Consider the following 24119-nt stretch of genomic DNA (forward strand, 5'->3'; position numbering starts at 1 on the left):
TTTTTCTCCGTTTTTTTCCCTCCTGCACCTGCTCACTTCTAAATTCATCCTCCCAGTTCATTCTGAGGGAAGCCAGGTGCTCTGAAGTGATATGTCAGCCATCTCTCAAGAGTTCCTGGACATTGTTGCCCTGGGTAAATCAAAGGGGGTTTGAAACAGTCCAGACTGTATGCAGGATCTCCCCTTGATTCTTCCCCTGCTTCTGTGGCCGACACCTGACCCCGGGGCCAGCTCCATTCCAAGACTGTCAAATGATGTTTCATCAGACATCCCTCGTTGAAGACAGCAACTTTTCATTTTTTATTTAAAAAGTTATGTGTGTTCGTTTTAGTAAAGATATGAAATATAGATAAGGAAAAAAATAGTCTTACTCTGCCCTGACCATGTAGGATAGTTTGGTTGTTCCTGGAATGACAGCCATATCCCTGAAGCTCCACTATTCATTTCCTATTGCTGCCGTAACAGAGACTCCAAATTTTGTGATTAAAATAACACAATTTTATAACCTCACCATTGAGCAGGTCATAGGCCTGAATTGAGTCTCATGGGCTAAAATCACGTGTTGACATGTTCCTTCTGGAGGCTCCAGGGGAGAATCCATTTCCTCGACTTTTCCAGCTTCTAGAAGCTACTAGCACTCCTTGGCTTGTGGTCACTTCCTCCATCATCAGAGCTCAGCACCCCGATCTTACTTCCATTGCCACATCACTTTTTTCTGACTTTGTCCCTCTTGCCTCATTTTCTGAGGCCCTTTGTGACCACACAGTGCCTACCAGGATAATCTCCCCAACCCATGATCTCTCATGTCTACCTTCAAAGTCCCTTTTGCCATGTAAGGTAGCAGATTGACAGGTTCCAGGGAGTAGGTCGTGGACGTATTGAGGAGGCCACTATTCTATCGCACCTTCCCACCCTTAAAAACACATTCTACTATTTGCTTGCACTTATGTACCTGCAAATGTTTATTGTTATAATATGAGGAATAGTGAGATTTTTTTGTTTTGTGGGAAAAGAGAAAGGAAAAAGCAGAGGGGGAGAATGGAAGGTTGGGTGAAGTCTCTTCTAGTTCTGGCTGAAGCGCTGGACTTGAGACCTGCTGGATAGGCAGTCATGGCCAGAAATGGATGAAACCATTTAAAAAGACTACATGCCTCTGGACACATGCAGGCCTGCTTTAGGATCAGGAGAAAATGTGGCTCAGAGTTACCTGTTTTGTCAAGAACCCAGCGGACTTTCCATGCGCTGGGGATGGAAGCAAGGGGGCAGCATGGATATGACACTGTGGTATGGACATGCTTATTCTTTTGGTGGCATTGGTAGAGGTCACGCATGAGAGAGAAGCTGGTAAGCGAGAGAAGGGACAGGTGAATGCCACAGGTGAACTGTAGATGATCGTAGGCACAATGGTGTCCCTCCCATTCAGAGGCTCCCAGAAAGTCTTCCTATGACACGAATGTAGATATTAGAGGCTGAATGTATGTATGTATGTTCCACTTAGTAATATATCATGAACACTTTTTCCATATAAGCAATTTCCTTCTATGATATATGGGACTTCCCCATATTCCATATTTGGAGATGTACCAATATTTGTTCAACTCCTCCTTTCTTGCCGGTGTTCCCAGTTTTCTATTTTAAACCACAGTATGATGAACAGTATTGAAGCTTCCACAAATCCATAATTACATCCTTAGGATAACTTACCTGGAAGTGGAATTGCTGGATCTCAAGGGCATAGGATTCATTCTGAGGTTTTTGAAGTATGAAGTACAGTTTCTTTATCTGTAAAATGAGAAGGTAAGATGAAACTGGTGGCTCTCAAGCTTTTTTCTTTTCTTTTCAGCCAATAGACTCTGCCAGCAGAAACTTTTGCAGAAAGTGGGAAGTAAATGAATCAGAGGAGGACCCACTGTGGTGGTGGAGTGGGGCCGGGCTCATCTGTTTCTGCCTCCTGGTCCCCTTGGCTGCCAGGGCTCTGAGGAACCTTCAGGTCTCTGAGACACACAGTTTGCAAACCACAGGGCAAGGTGACCTCGCATTCCTTTCCACTGACATCTCTGGTATCAGGTGCTTTGATTGAACTGCCAGCAGTCTAGACTGTGCTGAGATCACTGTCCCTGGGTCTCCACCAGACTCCTCCCCACCCCCCAGAAGTGGTTGGTAGACACTTGTTCATCTTAGATGACTGCCAATTCACAACAGGCCAGAAGCAGGATGGGTCCTGCAGGCCAAACCTGGGAAGGAGGTGACTAGGGAGCCTGAATATGACAGATGAACTGGGAAAATTCCTGTGACTCAGAACATGGGGAATGTAGGCAGTATAGAATAAAAACATAATTCTAAATATACAGGTGACTTTGGGAATATCAAAGCCCACCTCCTCTTTTTGCAGATGAGGAAAATGGAACTAGAGAAGGAAATGGTTTTGTCCCAAGGCACGCAGCAACTCAGCAGCACAATCGAGCATCCTGCAAACTACCTAGATACTCTTCTGCTTTTACTACATTTGAACATCCCTCCCTCCCCAGAAAAGCAAAAGGACAGAAAGGAGGAAGAAACAAATTTTTACTCCCATCTATGGGAGATCTTGTCATGATGGGGGTAGGGGTGGGGGTGGGTGGCATTCTGGCCTTGTCTACCATTTTCAAACTTGTCTTGGAATTTTACAGCTCGCAGGCATGAATTCCGATACTAGGAAAACTCTTAAGTTTACTGATGGGATTTGGTTTTCCTTGTACAAAGGCTGTATGGCTCAGGAAGTAGCTCATGAGCCCAAGGTTTCATGAATAAATCAGCCTTCAAAGTTTCTCCTAATGTTGAATGTGGCTTGAGTCCTACTCTGCTTCCCTGTTCCTTCCAGTGGATTTCAAGGCCACTTCCCTTTGCTGAAGTAGTTTTTCATTCCTGAAAACTCTAAGCGGCTACGCCAGTCTGGCATGTTCTCCATTGCCTCCCCTCCACCACAGCCCAGGTCCTGTTGCTTTCCTGACTGATGGCATGCCCCCCTACCGTCTTCCTTATGCTCAGCACATCGGTTGGTTACTTCTTTCCTCTATGATACCATTGAGGTTGTCATTAGCTTCTGTGCTATATTGTTTTTACATTTTTCATGTGTGTGAATCCCATTGAACTCAAAATTTACACACTTCTTGAGCTCAGGGAAGAGATGGGGCAATGGATTTGACTACTATTCCATTGCAGTAAATCTTAGAGAATGAAGGTGTGAGAGTAGGACTTTGAAGTCAGACTGCCTGAGTTTCAATGGGGACTCTGCCTTGGTCAACTTACTTAACTCACCTGTGTTCCAGTCTCCTCATCTGTAGGATGGGCATAGTCATGGTGCCCACCTTATAGGACGGAGAATTCATGTAAAGTGCCTGGCACATTATAAGTCCTCAAAAATGTCAGCTGCTATTTTATGATTCCCACTGTCCAAGCACCAAGTGGGCCGTTTTCATCCACGATCTCATCTATTCATCATAAGGAATTTGTCAACACTGCAGCCAGAGATTGCTTCCTTCACATCTGCAAAGTCCTGCTATTGTTTGTCTTGTTATTGCCCTGTCCTTGGGAAAGGTGATTCAGGCCCCAGCCCCAGGGATAAGTGCTGAATAAACCAGTCCTGGCATTCATCACAAGGGATTGGTTCAGAGGTAGTCCTGTGACACTGTTCAAGCCAGCCAGGCCTGACTAAAGCTTGGGTGGATGGGGTGGAGGCGGGGGAGGGGAAGTGTTCCTCCTTGTTGAAAGAAAGGTACGTAGAAAGAAACATCCCTCTTCCTTACTCTAGACATTGTGGTATCTAGATGTTTGCCTAGAATTTCTAGAGCTATAACAGAGCCAACACAGGGGGAGGAGGCCAGAACCAAGCAAAGCAGAGGCAGGCTCTGGCTCCTGGCATACCTGTGCCTTTGCTGTTACATGAGATGGGACTTCCCCTGGTTATCAAAGCACTCGGGTCATGCTTTTTTGGTAACTAAGGCCCAAAGAAAGCATGCTAACTAATATGCTTAAGTACTTGGCTCCCTATATCCTGGATGAGGAAATGGAACTTTGAAGAGATTTGCAGGATTTACTCCAAGTCAGGCAGACAGCAAGTGGCCAGGCAGGGCAGTGCTCGTGCATCCACTGTGGCCTCCAGTGCCCAGGGCATCACAGGACAAATGCTTATTGTTCAACAAGCAGGCAGCACCTCAGAGACTTGTGATACTTACCAATCTGTGTTGCCTTCGGGTTGCCTGGGGGTTCTGCGACACAGAGCACCATAACATGCCATGCTTCTGCACTTTTAATGACTTTCCAGCCCAGCGTGCATGGTGAGTCTCATGAGTTCTCCTGAAAGCAAGAAGAGTAATTACCTCAAGTGATTCTTGTTTCCAGGGCATACTTCAACACAGTCAGCTCTGTCATTAGGAGTGGTTGCTCTTTATTTAAATGACAGACTTCAGTTTGGTAGTTGCCACTTCTTGATGTCTTTTTTTTTTTTTTAAATAATTTTATTTTAAATTGAGTAGTAATGATAGGCACGCAGTGTGAGAGAGAGAGAGGCAGAGACACAGGCAGAGGGAGAAGCAGGCTCCATGCACCGGGAGCCCGATGTGGGATTCGATCCTGAGTCTCCAGGATCGCGCCCTGGGCCAAAGGCAGGCGTCAAACCGCTGCGCCACCCAGGGATCCCTCATTTTTTTTTAAAGGACCAGATTCACACTACAAGTGCCTATGAAGAGGCTCATTTCCTTTTCTGCAGCAGTTGTACAGGATTGATCTCAACATTTGTCTCCACCCTAAGAAAGTCCTCTGCTTGGGATCTTGAAGGAAAGCTCGGGGTGAGATGTATAAGAACAAGATCCATCCAGTCAGGATGGGAGGGGGCTGTCTTAGACTCTTCTTACCCGAGGAGCCTGTGCCCTGTCCTAATAGATGCCTCTCTGGTTTTTGTCAGGGGATGGGATCTGAAAGTACACTTTTAACACTACTGAAAGCCAACCATGGGAAGAATCACCAACAATGACATAGCTTACGGTCACAAAGGCATGTTTGGGTTTCCCTTTATGCTCCTACCCCATTCAATCTGTGCTAGTCAAGCCCTGTCCTCACTGAATCTGCACCTGGGCAGGACCCTAAGGCAGTGACCTTGACTGGTGTGGCCAAATGGAGGAATTTAAGCCAGTGGACTCAGAACAAAGCTGGATCATTGCCTCTCAGTATTAACCCTTGATAGCCAAGTTAACTGTTAAATGCTGCCTCCTATCTTAAGAAATAATCATAGGAGGGACACCTGGGTGGCTCAGTGGTTGAGCATCTGCCTTCGGCTCAAGTCATGATCCTGGGATCCAGGATCGAGTCCCACGTTGGGCTTCTAGCGGGGAGCCTGCTTCTCCCTCTGCCTATGTCTCTGCCTCTCACTCTCTGTGTCTCTCATGAATAAATCAATAAAATCTTAAAAAAAAAAAGAAAGAAAGAATCATAGGAGAGAAGCCAATAATAGTAAGAGGGATGGTTGTTACTCACTGAGCACTTATAACATACCAGGCTCTCTTTAAGTTCTTTGCATGCATTCTTATTTGAATTTATATGACCTGTGTTATGTGGACTGTGACGACTTGTATTAATTAATATATCTCCAACAACAACAATAGGAGAGATACTGTTATTATAGATAAGAAAACCAAGTCACAGAGTGGTTAAATAACTTACCCAGGGTTTTAAAGCCCAGAAGTGGCAAAGTCAGAAGTTTTTTTTAAAGATTTATTTATTTGAGAAGGAGAGAGAGAGAGAGAGAGAGAGAGGACAAGTGGGAGGGACAGGGAGAGGGAGAGAGAATCTCAAGCAGACTCCATGCTGTGCACAGAGCTTGATGTGGGATTCCATCTCACCACTTGAGATTGGGACTGGAGCCCAAACCTATAGTTAGATGCTTAACTGAGTGAGCAGGTGCCCATGGCAAAGTCATGGTATTTTAGGTCCAGAATCCAGCTCTAATCACTGCTCCCTAGTGCCTTAATAGCCAAAATCGTTCACAAGAAGGAACAGATGGTTTGAAAATGGTAAACAGATGGTGAACAGCAAAACACTTTTATCAAGCTAGTTTCATTTCTCCACCTTAACTGTGCCTGAGAGGCCCCAGGGCATGGTGGGGGAAGCCTGTGTGGCAGGATAGCCAGGGCCCAGTTCTAATCCTGCTCTGGCTTGTTTTAAGGCCCACAGCGGATAAGCAACATGCTCCCCTCTTTTTGGTGTTTGGACTAAAATTTGAAGACTTACGAATGTTCAAGTGCATATAAATCATCAACGAATTCAGCACGGAGAATGGGAATCTGCATTTCCAAAATGTTTTCCAGGTAATTCCAATGCAGGTAGTCTTCGGACCATGATCAGAAACCAACTGATTCTTCATACTTCTTTCTGTTCATTGTTTAATGACCCCAGGCTGCTTGCCATGGTGGTGCTGCTGCTGGTGGTGGTGGTGGTGTTTCAGGTCTGCTTTTGTCTGTAGAGAGGAGGAGGTGGCAGGGAAGTAAGGTGTAGGAGTTGGGCAGTGGCATGGTGGTGGATCACTCAACGCTCACTGCCTCTGACCCTTTGTTCTTAGGTAAAGTAGGATTAAAGGAGCTCAAAACCGAGGGACATGGAATGGAGTAGCTGCCCAGGTAATGTCAGTGCCTACCCTCAATCATGATAGCCATGTTCTGGTCTATGTTGTTGGGTATGAGTTAATAAACATTGCAGAGAAAAGTTGTAATCTTAAAGAGTCCCCAATTATTATTTCTTTAAGTTTCTTATCTGTTTTATTCCCCTCTTTCTCTCTCCCTCCCTCTCTCCATCTTCCTTCCTTCCTTCCTTCCTTCCTTCCTTCCTTCCTTCCTTCCTTCCTTCCTTCCTCCTTTCTTTATTGCCTTAACATGAGATTGTAAGGGCTGAGGGCAGGCCACCCTAAAATGGCCACTGTGGCATGTAGATTATTCTGAGCAGAAGAGTCAGCACCCTGCAGGCTCAAGAGAAATTTTGGCCCTCCCTTAACTACAGAAGAATCTAAATGGAGGGTCTTGTCCAGAGTAATGATTATGACCCACAGATAAATTTTATCCGAGTTACCCATCTGTATGGCCAGACAACACCTAATTACAAAGCATCTGCTCTTCTCATTGCCCTGTGGACTGCAGTCCCTTCCTCTGATGCCCCAGACCCCAATCCTCTTCTCTTTAGCTCAGAATGACATATACCTTATTTTGCCTGATTGTCTTTGGAATTTCCATGCCTGTGTGGATTCCCCATATATACACTATTCAATTGGATTTCCTCCTCTGAATCTGTCTCATGTTAATTTGATTCTTGGTCTAGTGAGAAGGACCTTGAATGGGACAGGATATCCTTGCTCTCCAACAAGACCGACCCTCTTAACAAAATTCTTAAGATGTACAATATGGTACTGTTATTTATAGACAATGTTGTACAGCACATGTCTAGAACTTATTCATCTTGTGTAACTGAAACTTTACCTATTGAACGGCCACCCCCTCTTTTTGCCCCTACCCAGCCTCTGGCAACTGGCATTTTACTCTCAGTTTCTATGCATTTGACTATTTTAAATACCTCATTTAAGTGGATACATGCAGTATTTGTCCTTCCAAATACTGGCTTACTTTGCTTTGTACAGAGTCCTCCAGGTTCATCAGAGTTGTCGCATATGGCCGATTTCCTTCTAAGGCTGAATAATATTTTGATGCTCTTGGCAATGATCCCTTGGATATAATACCAAAAGCACAAGCCACAAAAGCAAAAATAGACAAGTGAGACTATATCAGTCAAAGAGTCCCCAATTCTCAAATAACTTAAATGATGGGAGTCATAACTCTCTCCTGCTCTCTGCACTTTTGTTTTCTCCAGCTTTCTCTTTAAGAAGATTTTGTCCAAGCTCTCCTCCCATCCCCTAATCCCCTCCCATCCTTTCTTTGGCCAGATGCTGCCTGTTGGTATTTTCTTGCCTGTCCTGGTGCAACCTCAGTGAGGCAGGTTCTCTTTACCAATGAATTAAACATGGCTAGTCCCCTTGCAAGAAACCTTTTAAATCCTCATTTACTTCCTTCTAGAGCTGAGTCTTTTGGAGAAGCAGCGTGATCTGGCATGTAGTCTAATTTTAGGGTCCCAGCTGAGAACAGAGGAGTGAGAAAGGATTTTATTGTTAGCGATCAAACTGTGGACTCTCTGCTGTTAGAGGGTAATTGTCTTAAAAGTAAAATTGCAACTCCCACATGAATATAGAATGAACACATGTCAAACAGTTGATTTAAGTCACTGATATTGAGAGAACTAGGAAGATATTACAACTGCTTCAGAGGAAAAGCTGAAGCCGGTCATTTATAAATGGGCAACCAGAGATGCTGATTTTAACTTGCTCATAGATGCAGAAACAGCCTGCACCACAGGGTGGAACTCAACTGTGATTTCCTGGGACCAGATTCATTTGCTTTAGGATGGACAGAGATCATTTGCATCAGATCTCAGGCCTCCACAAGTTAAAAAGCAGAGTTGCAAAATAGTTGAAGAACAAGAAAGGCATTGACCTCTGATGGATCTGACCACCCCAGAAGGGGCCTCTGGATAATACGTAGCATTCCAGTGAAAGGAGACACAATCATTTTGCCCATTTCAAAGCTTTTTTTCCCCCAAAGTTTTTCTTGATCCTACCGTGTGCTTCAATCTTCAGGGGGGCTAGCTATCCTTTGTCTGAAATCATGACAGAAAATACCTTGTAGCACAACTGTCCCCTCTGACAACATTCTCATGTAGCTGGAAACCAGGTAAAGTGAGCATTGTGTTCTCCTCAAATCCTGCACATTTAGGCTCAGTTTGCCTTCCTGCCTCCCGGGGCTCCTGAAACACTCCACCTGACTGGGCCTGCCCAGACCTTGTGCCAATGATGGGGGGACCCAGCAATACCTTCTCTAGGAGTCCTATGAAGAGGAGACTGCTTGGTGTGTCCTTACTTATCCTAAGGGCTCAAGGGTAAAGAAGAAAAGAAAGAGGGAGGCAATGTTTAGAATTCAAGTGTTCTGATTACTAAGTTTTAGAAGAGGCATAACACCAGTGAGACTGCCCCTAATGTGGGAGCTGCCAAGTATATCAATCAATTAATAACTAAAGTAAAGACATACTTAGATAATAATAAACTGATAGTAGGAGACTTCAAGGTGGCATTTTCTGCAAATGACAGATCCTCTAAGCACAAAGAAACCAGGGCCTTAAATGATACACTGGACCAGATGGATTTCACAGATAGATACAGAACTTTGCATCTGAACGCAACTGAATCCACATTCTTCTCAAGTGCACATGGAACTTTCTCCAGAATAGACCACATACTGGGTCACAAATCAGGTCTCAACGGATACCAAAAGATTGGGATTGTCCCCTGCATATTTTCAGACCATAATGCTTTGAAACTAGAACGCAATCACAAGAAGAGATTTAGAAGAAACTCAAACATGTGGAGGTTAAAGAGCATCCTGCTAAAAGATGAATGGGTCAACCAGTAAATTAGAGAAGAATTAAAAAGATTCATGGAAACTAATGAAAATGAAGATACAACTGTTCAAAACATTTGGGATACAGCAAAAGTAGTCCTAAGAAGGAAATATATCGCAATACAAGCCTCCCTCAAAAAATTGGAAAAAACTAAAATACACAAGATAACCTTGCATCTAAAGGAGCTGGAGAAAGAACCGAAAGTAAAGCCTACACCAAGCAGAAAAAGAGAGATAATAAAGATTCGAGCAGAACTCAATGAAATAGAGACCAGAAGAACCGCAGAACAGATCAGCAACACCAGCGGGACCCTCAGAGGGCAAACCTGGGGTGTGTGTGTGTGAGAGAGAGAGAGAGAGAATGAGAGAGACAATCTTTTCCAGAGGGAATAACACCTTGCAGTGAAGACACCAGGACAAAGAGTCTGGGAGGGAAAAAGGAACACCAGCTCTTCCACTCACTGTACTGGCTATAAGGGGATTTACCTTCCTCTTCCTCAGTTTTCCAATCTGTACAATGGATATAATAGTAACTATCTCATAGCATTGTTTTATGAGTTTATCAATACTGATTCTATTTATACAATGTAAACATTAACATTTATAAAGCATTTAATGTGCATTTTATAGGTGTTCTCTTTTATTATTTAAATAACTTTATCATTTAAAGATATTGTTCTTAACCTTCAAGAAAAATACCACTTTGAACCTAGGCAGAGTGATATAAATGTCACAAAGGACATTCAGGCAGCAAAGGAGAATCAGTTGAGCAGGGGTGCTTTTTTCTACCGAGTGGTTAAAAATCCTCACGGAAGAATGCTTTGCTCTGTAATTCCTGGAGAGTTCATTTTGCTCTTGCCCTGGGCAAGAGAGAGATGAAAGAGATAGTAGCACACTGGCCTTCCCAGAGAGGTGACTCAAAAGTACTCAGTGTTGGTTAGACAGTTTTGACCAAATGATGGAGCCCAGTGGCCTGTGCTCTGGGGCCCCAGAGGGGGGCTGTGAAGAAGTGCATAATCTCACTGGGAAACCTCTGTTTCAAGGGTGCTGGGCAAGAGCATTGGTGGGTCAGGTGGAAGGGGTGGCTGTGGACCCCCCCATCCACCTCGCAGCTATGGCTCGGGAAGGCACTCACCCATCTCAGTCTTGAGAAACCCTGTTTGTGGAGAGAGGCCTGAGGCCACGAAGGAAGCAATGCCCACAGCTGGGCTGTGGGCTTGAGAAGGGGCTGACCTCTGAGGCTTGTTGCCCTCAGCCTCAAGACTGTTTCCTGAGAGAACTGTCCTGATGCTGAGGAAGAAACCTTAGACGTGAGAACCTGAGTAGAAGGAAAGCCTCTGGGAGGCCATTTTGGATCATGCAAGAAGGAAAAGTTGTTGCAGAAAGCAGGCCATTGTGTAAACCCACCGTTTGCCCAGGGTAAAGCCAAGTATCTTAAACACTGCTGCCTCACAGAACGGCCACAGGCAAGGAAGCTCCTGTGTTCCCCCAAGTGGGAAATATATGCCATAAATTGCTAATTTGGTTCAATGATTTAATCTGGATAAAAAGGCAAGGGTGTATGTTGGGGTGGGGGGAGCCAAGAAGACTCAAAATTAACTCTCTCAAGGGAAGTTGCTTTAGTAGAGAACCAGGGAGCTGCAGGGCTGCATATGGGTTTGGTGTGACTTCAAATCTACTCAGTGTGACTTGGGTGAAGTTGTTTTAACTCACCTGTTTATGACAAAGGCAAACAAGAATTTGTTTTTAGAAGTAGAGTTGTTTTGAGGTAAGGATGAAATCAGTTGTGTCAGGTTGTCATCACTTCGTGGGCTCCGTGGGCCGCTTCAGGAGTCTGTGTGTCATCCTTGCGCAGGGGCCATGCTGACTTCTCTGCAACCTTCCAGTTTTTAGTATCTGTGATGCCCAAGTGAGCACCATTTCATCTCTTCTAGCTGATAACAATTTAGTAGCTGCTGAGGGTTCCACTGGGGGTTATCAGTAAAGACAGATGAGAAAGCAAGGGTACATTTAGACATAAATATTGAGTTTGTGAGGACTATCGAGAACGTTCTATCTAGGTGAGGCTACTACATATTTCACTGATCTGAATAGCTCTCTGAAGACCTTGAGGCAGTTAACTCCTGCGGCAGTAAAGGCGACTCCTTACCAGCAGAGGCAAAAGCCACAAGGTGGCCCCACAAAGACCCTCTTGCCCATGGACACTGGCCCCACTGTTTCCCAGCAATATGCTTTAGCAGCAGGGACCTCTTTCTTCTGTGCTGGCAGCTGGACTTCAGCTCTGGGTTGGCTACAGCCATAGCTCTCAAGTACCGTCTTGTGTAAAGGCACGCCTCAACTAAATTTGGACTTTATTCCTTTCCCTTCTCCTTGCCTGAAACAATAGTGTGATTAATCCTTCACAGGATTACAATTTTAGTTCTTTTTTGGCTTATTAAAAATGTTATCCTGTATCCTGTTAGCTTATAAAATTTCCACAGTTGGAAATTGGCTGGAAAGACACATCTGGTCTCTGAGCATAATTTGCCTCCCCCAGCAAAGCATGCAGTCAGGGACAAGAAGGTGCTTGCAAGGAGTTTGATAATGAAAGGGCTCACTCTGTTTGTGCAGTTGGTTGGTTAATTGACTCTTGATAAAAGTTTTTGAAAGGCCTGTTAAGTTACAGTCCCTTCTTCCTTAATGCTGCCAGTCATTGTTCCTGGCAGCTACGGGGTGACCTTCCCACTTCACATATAAGATGCTGTTCTCCAAGAAAGCCAAAGTTTTCTCCCTCCAAATTAGAGGAAGTTCTTCGTGGGGAAAGCCACAAGACAGGAAGAGAAGGAGAAACATCTTACTCCTCACACTGCTGACATAGCTCTAGATACATGAAGAACTATGTAGGTGGAGAAGAAAAATGAAGAAACTCCTGGAGTTTCTGTCAACTACCAGGAGGTTAGGGATAGAAACTCTATTTTCATTTTAATCTTCCCTCCTAAAGCCTGATTTAATTTTCGAAAGTTTTATCCTCCTTATGTACTTCCTAATAGTGGGCTACATGGCCAGATGTTCCTTACAATTAGTATTGCTTCTAGAAATTAGTTAGGGCCTAAGAAGCTAGGGATTAGGCAAAATAGATTGAGGCATAATTTTTAATTTACTTATGTCCCTGAATAATTGTTTTTAACATAATCTAAGACATTTTCCAAAGAATATTCCTCTGTGAGATATTAATAACACATACACAAAGAATTTTGTGGTCAAATCACTTTGAGGAATACAAGGTTAATGTGTTGTACATGTTTCTATGTGGCAGTTTTGCTTGCTCAGAGTCTCAGATGTGGTCTATACATCAAGGTAGATTATCTGGTGAGCAATAATTCCCAAGCTTATTCTCGAAGTGTCATGACACTTTAGGGATTTAGGGAGCATACTTTAAGAGACATTGATTATTTCTTGACCAGTTAGTTCGTTTCACCATCTGGAAGTTTCCTTCCACAGTTTTTGTCAGGGTGCACCACAGAGCCAGCATGGGGCAGGGAACCAACATGTGGGTTCAGGGACCAGGGTTCTGTACTAGGTTCTTCTTACTAGCAGTGGCAAGGAGTGGCAAGTTGCTGGGCCTCAATTCTATCATCTGTAAAATTGAATAATAGAGGCCTTTGCTCGCTAGGCAACAATTGGGAATATCAAAGGAGGAATTTGAAATAACACACATGTAACTTGGTGATTGTTATGTGACATGGGCTGGGAAATCCCTTATTTATTTGGATGAGATTTCATGACAGTACTGCTTCTCATTGTGTTCTTTATTTACTCTTTACCAAGTCAACAAAAACCTGAATGCCTCTTTTGTATAAAGCGCTGCTTGAGTTGATGCGAGAAGAACCATGCCAAGATTCGTAGCAATCATCTGGAAACATTTAAATTCCCCAGATTGCCATCGTGGCATTATTAGGCATCCTGTGCAAATGCATAAATTACTTTGTTGTCTGGACAAGCTCAATCTGATCCTCCTTTTCCCCTGTTATTCGTGGCCATTAATGAATTGTTTCCTGGTTAAATGGACCAGTGGAACCAAACATGTGATTTCAGGAGCAGAGTTTGCTGCAGGGCATTTCTGCCTATCCTTTCTGTGAACTCAGCTTTCTTCCTTTAAGACTGGTTTTATGGGGCTCCTGGGTGGTTCAGTTGGTTGATTGAGCATCTGACTCTTAATCTTGGCTCAGGTCTCTATCTTAAGGTCATGAGATTGGGCCCCATGTTGGAGCTTAGTAAAAAAAGAAAGAGAAAGAAGAAGAAGAAGAAGAAGAAGAAGAAGAAGAAGAAGAAGAAGAAGAAGAAGAAGAAGAAGAAGAAGAAAGAGAAAGAGGAAGAAAGAAGAAGAAAAGAAAGAAGAAGAAAGAAGAAGAAAGAAGGAGAGGAGAGAAGGAGAAGGAGAAGAAGGCCTGGTTTTGTGATTACCTTCCCCCCCAAAAAAGGCTAGCATTGATTTGGGTCATTTTAAAATAATGTCCCTGGACATTTTCAGACTGAGAATCACCTACCTTTGTTGTATGGGAAAAGAAAAAATTGACCCAAAATAAAGTTATTTGCCCCACTACCTACTACCTACAGTAAACCAAGACTACTCCCAGAAATGTGATCTTTATTTTATTTTTTATTTTTAGGAGAAATGTGATCTTTAAATGGTCAATCTGAAATTTCCTGATCTGTGCAAGGGTGATAATCTGTATAATAAGACCCCTGCCATTCCCTTCCCCTAAAAAGATGAACTGGCCTTTTCTTTTTTTTTGGCTAATAACTTCCTCACCCCACCTTCCTTCTGCCTGTAAAAGCCTTCTATTTTGTACAACTCCTCAGAGGGCCTTTCTAATTCCTAGAAAGGATGGATGCTGCTGGATTCATTAATCATTTAATAAAGCCAAGTAGATCTTCAAATGTACTCAGTGAATTTTCAGTTTTTTTTTTTTTTTTTTAAATCGTGGTTTAAGAGTGTTATCAAACCTGCACTAGAAAAAGGATTTGTTAACAGGGACATTTAAGTCTGGCAATTGTTGAGACAAATGTTCTTGAAAGGGGCAGGTCAGGAAAACAAACTAATTTGCAGATCAAGGGCATAGCATCCTGGAAGCCCTGCACAAAAGGACCTGTAGTACAGCTTGAACAATAATACCATTCATAGCAACTGCTGTGTGCTGTGCACTGTTCTCTACACTTGACATAGATCGGGCTCCCTGCCTGGAGCCTGCTTCTCCCTCTGCCTGTGTCTCTGCCTCTCCCTGTGTCTCTTATGAATGAATGAATCAATGAATCAATGAATAAATAAATAAATATCTTGAAAAAATGAATCTCATAATAGCGCCATGGAAGTATATCATTATTAGCCTGATTCTACATGTGAGGAAAGTCATGTTTATTCCCGGATTCCGGTTTTAAGGATAATAAGTGATATTCTGGTATGATGGACATATCAGAAAAATTGCCTGTACTACCTGTAGCTCTGGGGTGACAGGTATTAATCCAGGAGCCAATAAGCCAGAGCTGATGGGACTAGCCATAGCTGATGGAATCCTTGAAGGAAACCAGTCTCAAAGCCCATCAATCCATTGGCTTGCCATACTTTTTCAAGTGAATTAGGAGTTCTAGAGATAAGATAAACTCTCTAAAAGCTCTGGAGATGAGGCTGGCCATTGTGGGTCCCATGTAAGTAGATGAGGAAGTAGTGGGAATTCTTGCGCGGGGAAAGGCAGACAAAAGAAAGAGCCCTAGGATAATAAGAGATGAAAATGAAAACAAACACTTAAACTCTGGGGTCTGATAGACTGGGTTTGAATCTAGACTCTGTTATTTATGTATGTGGGCAAATTACCTAACTTATTTAGGACTCAATTTCCTTATCCGTAAAGCAGGAATATTGCTATCAGGTGAACTGTTTAGCACAGTGCCTGGCACAGGGTAAACACTCATGACATGGTCGCTATTATTGTTATTATTAATATTTTGATGGCTTTTTGGTTCTCCTAAGGTCTGAATTTACTTAATTGCCATCCCTATAAGATTCCAGCATTGTATCCTCATCATAAACCTCCTTTTACTAGAGTGAGACTTGATGGGAATGCATGGGTTGTCATATGGTACAGAGATAACTTACCCTCTCCCCCGCTTTTTAAAAATAGACTTTATTTTTTAGAGCAGTTTTAAGTTCACAGCAAAAATGAGCAGAAGGCACAGGGATTTCTGATATACTCCCTCACCACACACATGCATAGCCTTCTCTATTATCAACATCCTCCAAAGTGGTTCATTTGTTACCACATTTGTTAGGCTTGATGAACCTACATCGACCTATCACCCAAAGGTCATAGTTAGACATGAGGGTTCAATCTTGGTGTTTTACATTCTGTGGGTTTGGACAAATTAATAGTGACATGTGTCCACCACTATCATATCAAACAGAATGGTTTTAACCGCCCTAAATATCCTCCACTCCATATACTCATCCCTCCCTCACCACCAGCCCTGGCAACCACTGATCTTTTCACGGTCTCCATGGTTTTGCCTTTTCCAGAATGTCATACAGTTGTACTCATACGGTATGTAGCCTTTTCAGATTGGCTTCTTTCACTTAGTAATATGCATTGAAGTGTCCTCTGTATCTTTTTATGGCTTTATAGCTCATTTTTTAGCACTAAATAATACTCCATTGTCTGGATGTACCACAGTTTATTTATCCATTCACCTACTGAAGGATATCTTGGTTACTTTCAAGGCTTGGTAATTATGAATAAATCTGATATAAGTATCTATGTTTAGGTTTTTGTGTGGACATAAATTTTCAATGCACTTGAATTAATGCCAAGATGAGCCATTGTTGGATTGTGTGGTAAAAGCAGCATGTCTGGTTTTGTAAGAAATTGCCAAACTGCCTTCCAAAGTGGCTGCACCATTTTGTATTACCACCAGCAATGGATGAAAATTCCTGCTAATTTACATCCTCACCAGCATTTGGTGTTGTCCGTGCTCTGGATTTTGGCCACAACCCTCCCTTTTATGACTAGTTCTTGAGAGAATGGTCTAGGTCACATGCAGGATTTGTTCTTCATAAAATCACAACAAAAGGAAGACAGTATGAATAATTTACTCTCCCACCATTCCATTTCCTTCTTTCCTCATGAAGTGTAGTAATCCAGCAAGAATGATTTATTTTTCTCTTCATGGTGTACTTAATACTGCACTGGACTGTGTGTGTGTGCATGTGTGTGTATGTGTGTGTGTAGCTCTGCCCCTGGCCAGAGGAGCTGATGGGTTGGTAGAAAAAACAAAATAGCAAACAAACTCAAAAACAATTGAGAGATTATATAATAGTATGTGTCAAGTACAGTGTGTTTCTTTACAGACCAATGGCTCTGAAATGAGGGTCTATGGGAACATTAAAAAAAAAAAAAAAAGCCAAACCGAAATCAAAAGACGGATTTTCCTGCCTCATTTCTCAAATTTCAAATTCAGACAGTATGAGGAAAGCAATGGTAAATATTTTAAAAATCTTCTTAGAAACTTTTGCTTTGTCCCAGATTTCAGAATTGTCCCTATAGCTTATAAGTACAGGTAGGAATTTCTGGAGTTTGGAGTTCTCAATAATACCTTGATAGAAGGTTGAAAATTAGACCTGGATCTTAGAAGCTGTGTGAGAGAGAGACAAAAGGGGGAAACATTCCAGACTAGGGGAACAGGAGGAGCAAATGCAGGGAATTTGGACTCTGTGTGGCACCCATTGTGGGGCAGAGGATGGAGGGTGAAATAAGGAGACCTATGAAACAGGAATAGCACGTCCGAAAGGGAGAGCCACAGGGCAGAGTGTCAGGCTGAAAATTTGCATTGATATCTGCAGATTCAGCATTCTTTTGGCCTATTTTTCGCAGAAGTCTCTTGTAAAGTAGGTGGAGTGGTGCTCCTGCCGGTCCTGGTGGCAAAGTTAGGTAACTTTTAGTTAGCGCCGAGGATTTCTATTCTTGGCCTCCACTGTCAGTGCCATAAAGCAAAACCCAGCTCCAAATGCAAGGAGAAGACCAATGGTGTTTACTGAAGGGATGCCTTGTTTTTGCAGGGGAGTTCTGGATCAGCTGGTTGAGTAAAGATGCCTGGAAAAGCCAGTTCTGTCCAATCTGAGCCACCCTCATGCTTGGTGACGGCCTTCAGGGAGTTGGCAGCTCAGCTGACTCATGACTTGATTTTGTGGTACTGACACCATCTTCTACAAGAAAGGTTTATGCAGGACAGGGGAATCCTAGCTAGGAGGACTTCTAAGAGACTAGAAAGATTTTAAAAGAAAAAGTTGCCATCGTCTTTGCTGCCTATAATTATGTTGAACCCAGGACTGCACCTCCCTTCCTCCCAGCAACCAGCAGCCTATGCACTGATTTGATGTGGTTTGTCTTTTCTGAGGGATTCCTTCTTCCTTCCAGAGCCTGGTCTTCCTCAGTGTTGCCTTCCTGGGACTGTTCTGCCCTGTGTGTACCCAAAGTCTGGACATGATCTGTCAACTTTTCCCTTGTTGGGTCTCCCCTATCTTGTATCCTCTGAGATTAGTGATAGGCACTTGACAAATGGGATCTATGCAGAGCAAATTCTATAACAAATATAGAAAAAGTGACAGAAAATACTGTAGTATTTTGGGCTATGACAGTGAATCAAAATAGTTACGGCTCGGGAAACTACTGTCAATAACTATCATTGGAATTTCTGATGTCCACTGCCGTTTGTGGCCATCTAGAAACTCGCTTTAGGCAGAGTTCCACGGTGGGAGTTTCTTGCTTTGTGGTAGAGTGAGGGAAGGAATGTGCTTTGAATAGAAGGCCCTTTCCAGGCCCTATTGCCCTTAGGGTATTATCTATGGGAAGACTACTGCTGTCAGTGAGTTTGCTGCACAGAAGTTGTTAGCAGTACAGATTCAGACTCAGATATTTTTCACTTCCAATGTTCAGGTGTGACCTGCCTTATTATTATTGCCCTTCCCTACCTCACATAAAGAAATACAACAAAACGGTCCGCCTACAACCTACAACCTTAATAAGACATACTCTCTTCTTAGAAGAGAAGGCGAGGACATCTGCTATGGGAGCATATTTTTCTTTCCCTTTCTTCACGCACAGACTGGCATCATTGCTGGGGAAGCCTGGCCTGGGTGTGTGCTCAGGTGACTCATGGGGAGAGGCACACTGCTCTGGAGAGAATAAGCTTTCTCATGGAGTGTAAAATCATCCCCCAATGACTTTCAGGTCACTCACAGGCCTTCTTTTGAATAATCTGTGTCAAAAAAAAAAAAAGAGACTAATCTGTGTCATTGAATGGGTGAATCCACCTTAGTGGGATAGGTCAGACTTCTCTGGCAGTAATTGTGGGAACTGTTCAGAAGTGTGCTGGACATCCATGTTAAGTAGTTGAGAATCTCACTGTGTCTGTTTACTGGGCTGCATCTGCAAGGGGCCCAGCACAAACCAGGAGATTCAATGAGGTGCCCCCAATGTTCTTGGTTTCCTTTGAGTGTCATGAAGGCAAAGGCCTTGTCTGTTTTGTTCACTGTGTTTGCTCAATAAACTCATGTTGAACCCATGAATTGATTGCTTTGAATAGACTATGGTGCTAGAGGTATGAGCTAAGTATGGTATGGTATGAATTGACTTAGAGGTATGAGTTGGTTAAGACATGGGTGCTGTCCTTGAAGAGTTCTTAGGCTCCTATGTAAGGCAAAGAGTTGGGGGAGAAAGTAACATAAAATGTGATAACTGGTTTATGTAAGATTCCTAAGGGAGCTCCAAGGAGGAAGTTAACTGTGTTGGGGGGGAGGGGCATGCACATGCAGATGGATTAGGACTTCATGGAGGAGGCAAATATGGAGGGAACATGTGAAAATCTGAGAAAGGTGAAAGATTGAGAAACATTAGCCAGTCAGATAGAGGGTCAGGGAGGTTCAGGGACCCTCTGTGAGGGGGTTAAGCAAGCATGCATTGCAGGATGTTATGATGGGACCATTCCTGCCCCTGTTTTGACTGAGACACCAACACAATCATTATTACCCACCAATGAAAGTATAAAACAAAGCCCACTATCTCCGTACTCTCTGCCGATTTATAGAAGTAACTCTGAAGACATGTTTCCTGTCTCTTGGCCCCTCAGTCAGATCAAGATCATTTCAGGGCAAGGAGACATTTCCTGTGGACTAGACAAAGGCTACTTGGGAAAGACGAGAGGTGGAACCACCTTGGGTTGCATCCAGTAAGAATGGTCCTACCTTAAGAGAGAGGAGAGAAGAGAAACTCCATAGAAAAAAAGAGCCAGCAGTACACTGCCCAATACCTAGGCGATGAGGAAGGAGTCATAAGAGGCCACCAAGAGTAGAAGTGCATTCCCTAGGTCAAAAGAGCCTGCAGGGGAAATGAGACCCGTGAAGACCTACAAAAGCACTTTATGAGACAGAGGGTTCCCTTACCCAGGGACACTAGCATGCACCATGTCCCAGGCCCAGGGAGCACGGAGCCATCTGCCAAGGAAGTATTGTCTTATCCCTCCACCCCTCCTTTTCTCCTTTAGCTCAGGACAGCGAGGGAGTGCAGAAGATTGTGATAGGAAGAGGAAAGCTGAAGTATCAAGGCTCCTTCCCCACTGTGGACTTCCAGCCTGAGGCTGGCCCATGGAGAGAGGAGTCAAATCAGCCTCTTGGTCATTACATGGGACTAGACATTATTGTGACCAAAATGACTTCAACACTGTGCTACTACCTAAAGTTGAGCAAAAAAAGAAAAGAAAACAAAAAGCCAAAACACCTGCCAGGATTTTTATCCAAGGGCAGGGAAGGTTAATCCACTGAAGAAATCATTACAGTACGATGGGAGACAAAAACAGTTCTGAGTACATTCTGAGTACATCATGAGCAACGCAAGCTCATACTTATTCAACATGCCTATTACTTATATCTATAGTGTTTGTGGTGTGGCAGGCATTTTTCCTGGGTAATGGTAACAAGGTTATAATGATGGGGCACCTAGGTGGCTCAGTGGTTGAGCATCTGCCTTTGGCTCAGGGCATGATCCCAGGGGTCCTGGGATCGAGTCCCACACCAGGCTGTCCACAGGGAGCCTGCTTCTCCCTCTGCCTATGTCTCTTCCTCTCTATGTCTCTCAGGAATAAATAAATAAAATCTTAAAAAAAAAACAACAAAAAGCCCCACAAGGTTATAATGATGATAACAGAACTCTCTACACGGAGATGCAGAAGTTATAAGAGCAACGAAAGTCAAACCCAGAAGTTGTGGTTTGGGGTTGCTATGAAGTATTTAGGATTGTTAACTTCTTGACCTCACAAAAGTCATAATCTCAGGGTGACATCAGTGACCACATGACACTCTGCATGGGGTAGAGGATCCAGGGAGCCCATTGATGACATGCCCTTGTGGAAGTCAACTAACAATCAATGATCAATGATTCCTGCTCTTCTGTCTCCTTAGAAAATAGACGTGAATTGTTTTCAATCTTTTCACACAACGCTGCCTTTAGCTTTGGCCCCAAGGGGCCTAGGTTGCAACGGATAGAAGGTGGAAGATGAGACCTTCTCTGTGATTTCCTCACATTGGGACTGTGATGGAATGGCTCATCACTTCATTCTGCTCCACTTTGAGAACACTTGCCTCTATCCTGCAGAGGCTAGAACCGAACAAACAAAACCACTACATTTTCTCAACTCCCTGGAAGCTCAGCTTCCTGAGGTGATTCAAGGTTGACCCACCAGGGGCACTCACGTAGATCTGGAAGACAGACATGGGGCAGGGACCATGCCTTTGCTGCTTCTGAGGACCAACAGGCACGTGAAGGCATTCGGCCTTTCCAGAGTTGGTTTGTTAGCTTCCTGGGTGGTGAGAGGCCGTGTGGGATATTCACTGGTGTCCCCGCAGGTGTGGTGGGATCCGGGCTGGCAGTGGTGGAAGATTCCAGATCTCGGCAGCTTCCTGGTTGTGCTGTGGCAGTGGAGTGCTGGTGGAGGTAGCTTCCTGGTGGTAAAAGAGGAAGCAGCACCCTGGCTGGGCCGGTTCTGTGTTCAGGAGTTTGTCCCCAAGCCTGTTTCCCTGTTTCTCCAGCCTGCCCAACGATTCTCTAAGCAATTGAATGTCCTGAAATTAAGCTCTTGCTGCCTGACCTAGTTAGAAAGGATTCTGTCTTCCACCACGTAACCCCAATGGAGAGAGCATGGCACGTAAAAGTACAGACGACAAAATCAAAACGAGTATGTCTGAGAAGCTAAACACAGGGAGGGATAAATGTGGGAGAGAATTGTGTTATTGGGAAGCGGTGGGGGACATTCATCTGTTCATGCATTCATTCATTCCTTCATCCCATATCCATTAGGGGCCTCCATGTGCCAGATACTAAGAGCAGCTAACCTCGTTCTCGGTGCGGGAAAAGACCAATGGGATCCTGTACTCATGGTGCTTGAGGTCTAGCAGCTTTCTTCCTCTTTGCCTTCTCTGATCTCTCTCTCTGGCTGAGAGCATTGACTTATCCTTCTTTCCAACTGATCAGACAGTTGAGTGGCTTGCTCAAGCATAGAATTTGGTTCCTGGGGAGGCCAGAGTGCCAGGACCAAAGCTTTACCCTCAACCCAGGCCAGTCATAAATGCTAGGGATTGAGTCTTCCCTTCCAGACACCGATAATTAACCAAGAAATAGAGCCTATAATTAATCTGTTATCTTATGATCAGAACAAGTTTCTAGGGACGCCTGGGTGGCTCAGCAGTTGAGCATCTGCCTTTGGCCCAGGCTGCTGCATAGAGCCTGTTTCTCCCTCTGCCTGTGTCTCTGCCTCTCTGTCTCTCATGAATTAAAAAAAAAAAAAAAGAAAGAAAGAAAGAAAAGAATGAATTTCTAACTACCAGCATAGTAAATTCCCTTCTAAATTCTTTTTTTTCCCCCAAGGTGATGCATGCATTCAGCAGTCTTGGAGATGTGTCGCTGAGATCATTCTTGCAGCAAGAAACCACTGTGAGGCCTGCTGTCAGCTGCAGGTGCCCTGGGATCTGCCTCAGCTTTGGGACTGATCTAGCACCGCCCAGGCAGCCCCAGCCAAGACTGAGCTCACGGAGGCCCAGGAGCCAACTGTTTCATCTCTCCCAGCAATCTTTGCACCTGAACATCTTACCCAATCCTCCTTCCTGCCCTTTACTTTTCCCAGGTGTCAGGACTCTATCAGGGTCTGAGGCCTTTCTCTACCCATCCCTGCTTCCTCTTCTCTTTCTGTTTCACGGGGCTTATCTCCAACAAATCTATAGGATTCCTAACTTGGAATCTCGGTGCCTGCCTCCTGGAGGACCCAACCAGCCTGTTGTGCACCAATACCTTTTTTTTTTTTTTTCCTGAAAAGTTATCCACTTATTTCTCACTTAAGAGGCTTCCCATTTGCTTCTGGGTTTTGTTTAGTTTAGTTTTGCTTTTTTCCTTTGGAAGTTTGGAGAAACTCCCAAAGGCTCTGATTTATTTTATCTAGGCCCACTTCAGCTCCAGCAATAAGGAAGGTGGTGAGGGACCCTTGGAAGAAATTTGTGTAAAACAAATGAATCAGGAATGATATTGGGTCACTGGCATTTGGCTCAAAAATATTCCTGGCCTAGTCCTTGGCTGTCCTTCATGGAGCCAGATTGTTCCCAGCAGACACAGGTGGGCAGCCTCCCCTCTAGCATGTGCTTCTACAATGAAAATCAATGACCAAATGAGAATGCCCTTCCCAACACCTGTACCTTCAGCTGCTTATTTGTAAAGGCCTCAGTCCTCTGTCTCCTCTGTAAAGATTTTTCTGTTCAACAGGGGAGCTTCTCTGCGTTGTTTGGGGTTCCTATGGGGGGTGGTGGATGCAGTTCCCACACCACATGGCAATTATCTGAACACATGACTCCTCCCTAGCTTGGCGGGGGGGGGGGGAGTGGATCAGGGTGGGATAAGGTGCATCTCAGGTATCTTATTATTCTCCTCGTAGGTGTGGACCTAACATTTTGTAGGAGTCCAGTAAGTGCTGAGTAGGAGCAGGCTCGTATGGAGTAAGGCAATGGGCTAAACTCTTATGAGGAAGCTCTCCAGACTGTGTCCAGTCCCAGCCTTGGCCTGAGGCATTCCTGTGTGTGTGATGGGTTCAGTGAATTCTGGCTCACTTTCTCAGTCCGATGAAAAGTAATGAACAGAGGGCAGGAGTCCAGCCTTGGTTCCTCGTTGGGCTTTGGTTTCCTCATCTCTGAAATAGGAGATTGGCTAGATAGTCTGCTAGAATTTTCCAGCTCCAGGTTTCTGTGTCTGAGGACATGTGGCCGTGTCTTCTGCTGACCATTTGTTTCCTGAAGATCAACTGTTGCATGAACATCCCCCAGAACCACTTGCTCAGCTTTAGGGCAGGGAGCCTATAGCATGTGCTATAGCATGTGCTCTAACTTGAAGGATCATAAAGAGGAGGAACAAACACTTATCGGGCACCGATGATACCTAGTGCTTTCACAGCTGCTATCTAATGTTTTCTTTCTCTCTACAGCAACTCTGCAAGGTTCATATTATGATGTCTAATTTGAAAGATGAAGAAGTGAGA

General features: G+C 44.0%; 1 protein-coding gene, 1 long non-coding RNA gene and 1 other non-coding gene across 4 annotated transcripts in view; 1 reads left to right on the forward strand and 2 right to left on the reverse strand.

Moving 5' to 3' along the window:
• RASGRP1 (RAS guanyl releasing protein 1) overlaps nt 1–1760 on the reverse strand; it is a 95100-nt gene extending 93340 nt beyond the window's left edge. The window contains exon 1 of the mRNA XM_049104360.1: nt 1705–1760. Within this exon, the coding sequence (XP_048960317.1) occupies nt 1705–1745 (41 nt within the window). The 5' untranslated portion in view covers nt 1746–1760. The remainder of the gene's footprint in view (nt 1–1704) is intronic.
• On the forward strand, nt 807–23439 carry LOC118352951 (uncharacterized). 2 transcript variants are annotated; one of them, XR_004810953.2, is made up of 4 exons: nt 807–1284; nt 1844–2027; nt 6200–6341; nt 22469–23439. It is a non-coding gene; the product is annotated as an uncharacterized LOC118352951 (long non-coding RNA). The 2 variants fall into 2 exon arrangements; XR_007407412.1 differs by lacking the exon at nt 22469–23439 and adding an exon at nt 6593–6729.
• Nucleotides 11335–11441, reverse strand: LOC112676241 (U6 spliceosomal RNA). Its single transcript, XR_003146406.1, has one exon. It is a non-coding gene; the product is annotated as a U6 spliceosomal RNA (small nuclear RNA).
• Nucleotides 23440–24119: the final 680 nt, after the last annotated feature.

This window comes from Canis lupus, chromosome 30 (assembly GCF_003254725.2).
Source record: "Canis lupus dingo isolate Sandy chromosome 30, ASM325472v2, whole genome shotgun sequence".
Lineage (NCBI taxonomy): Eukaryota > Metazoa > Chordata > Mammalia > Carnivora > Canidae > Canis > Canis lupus.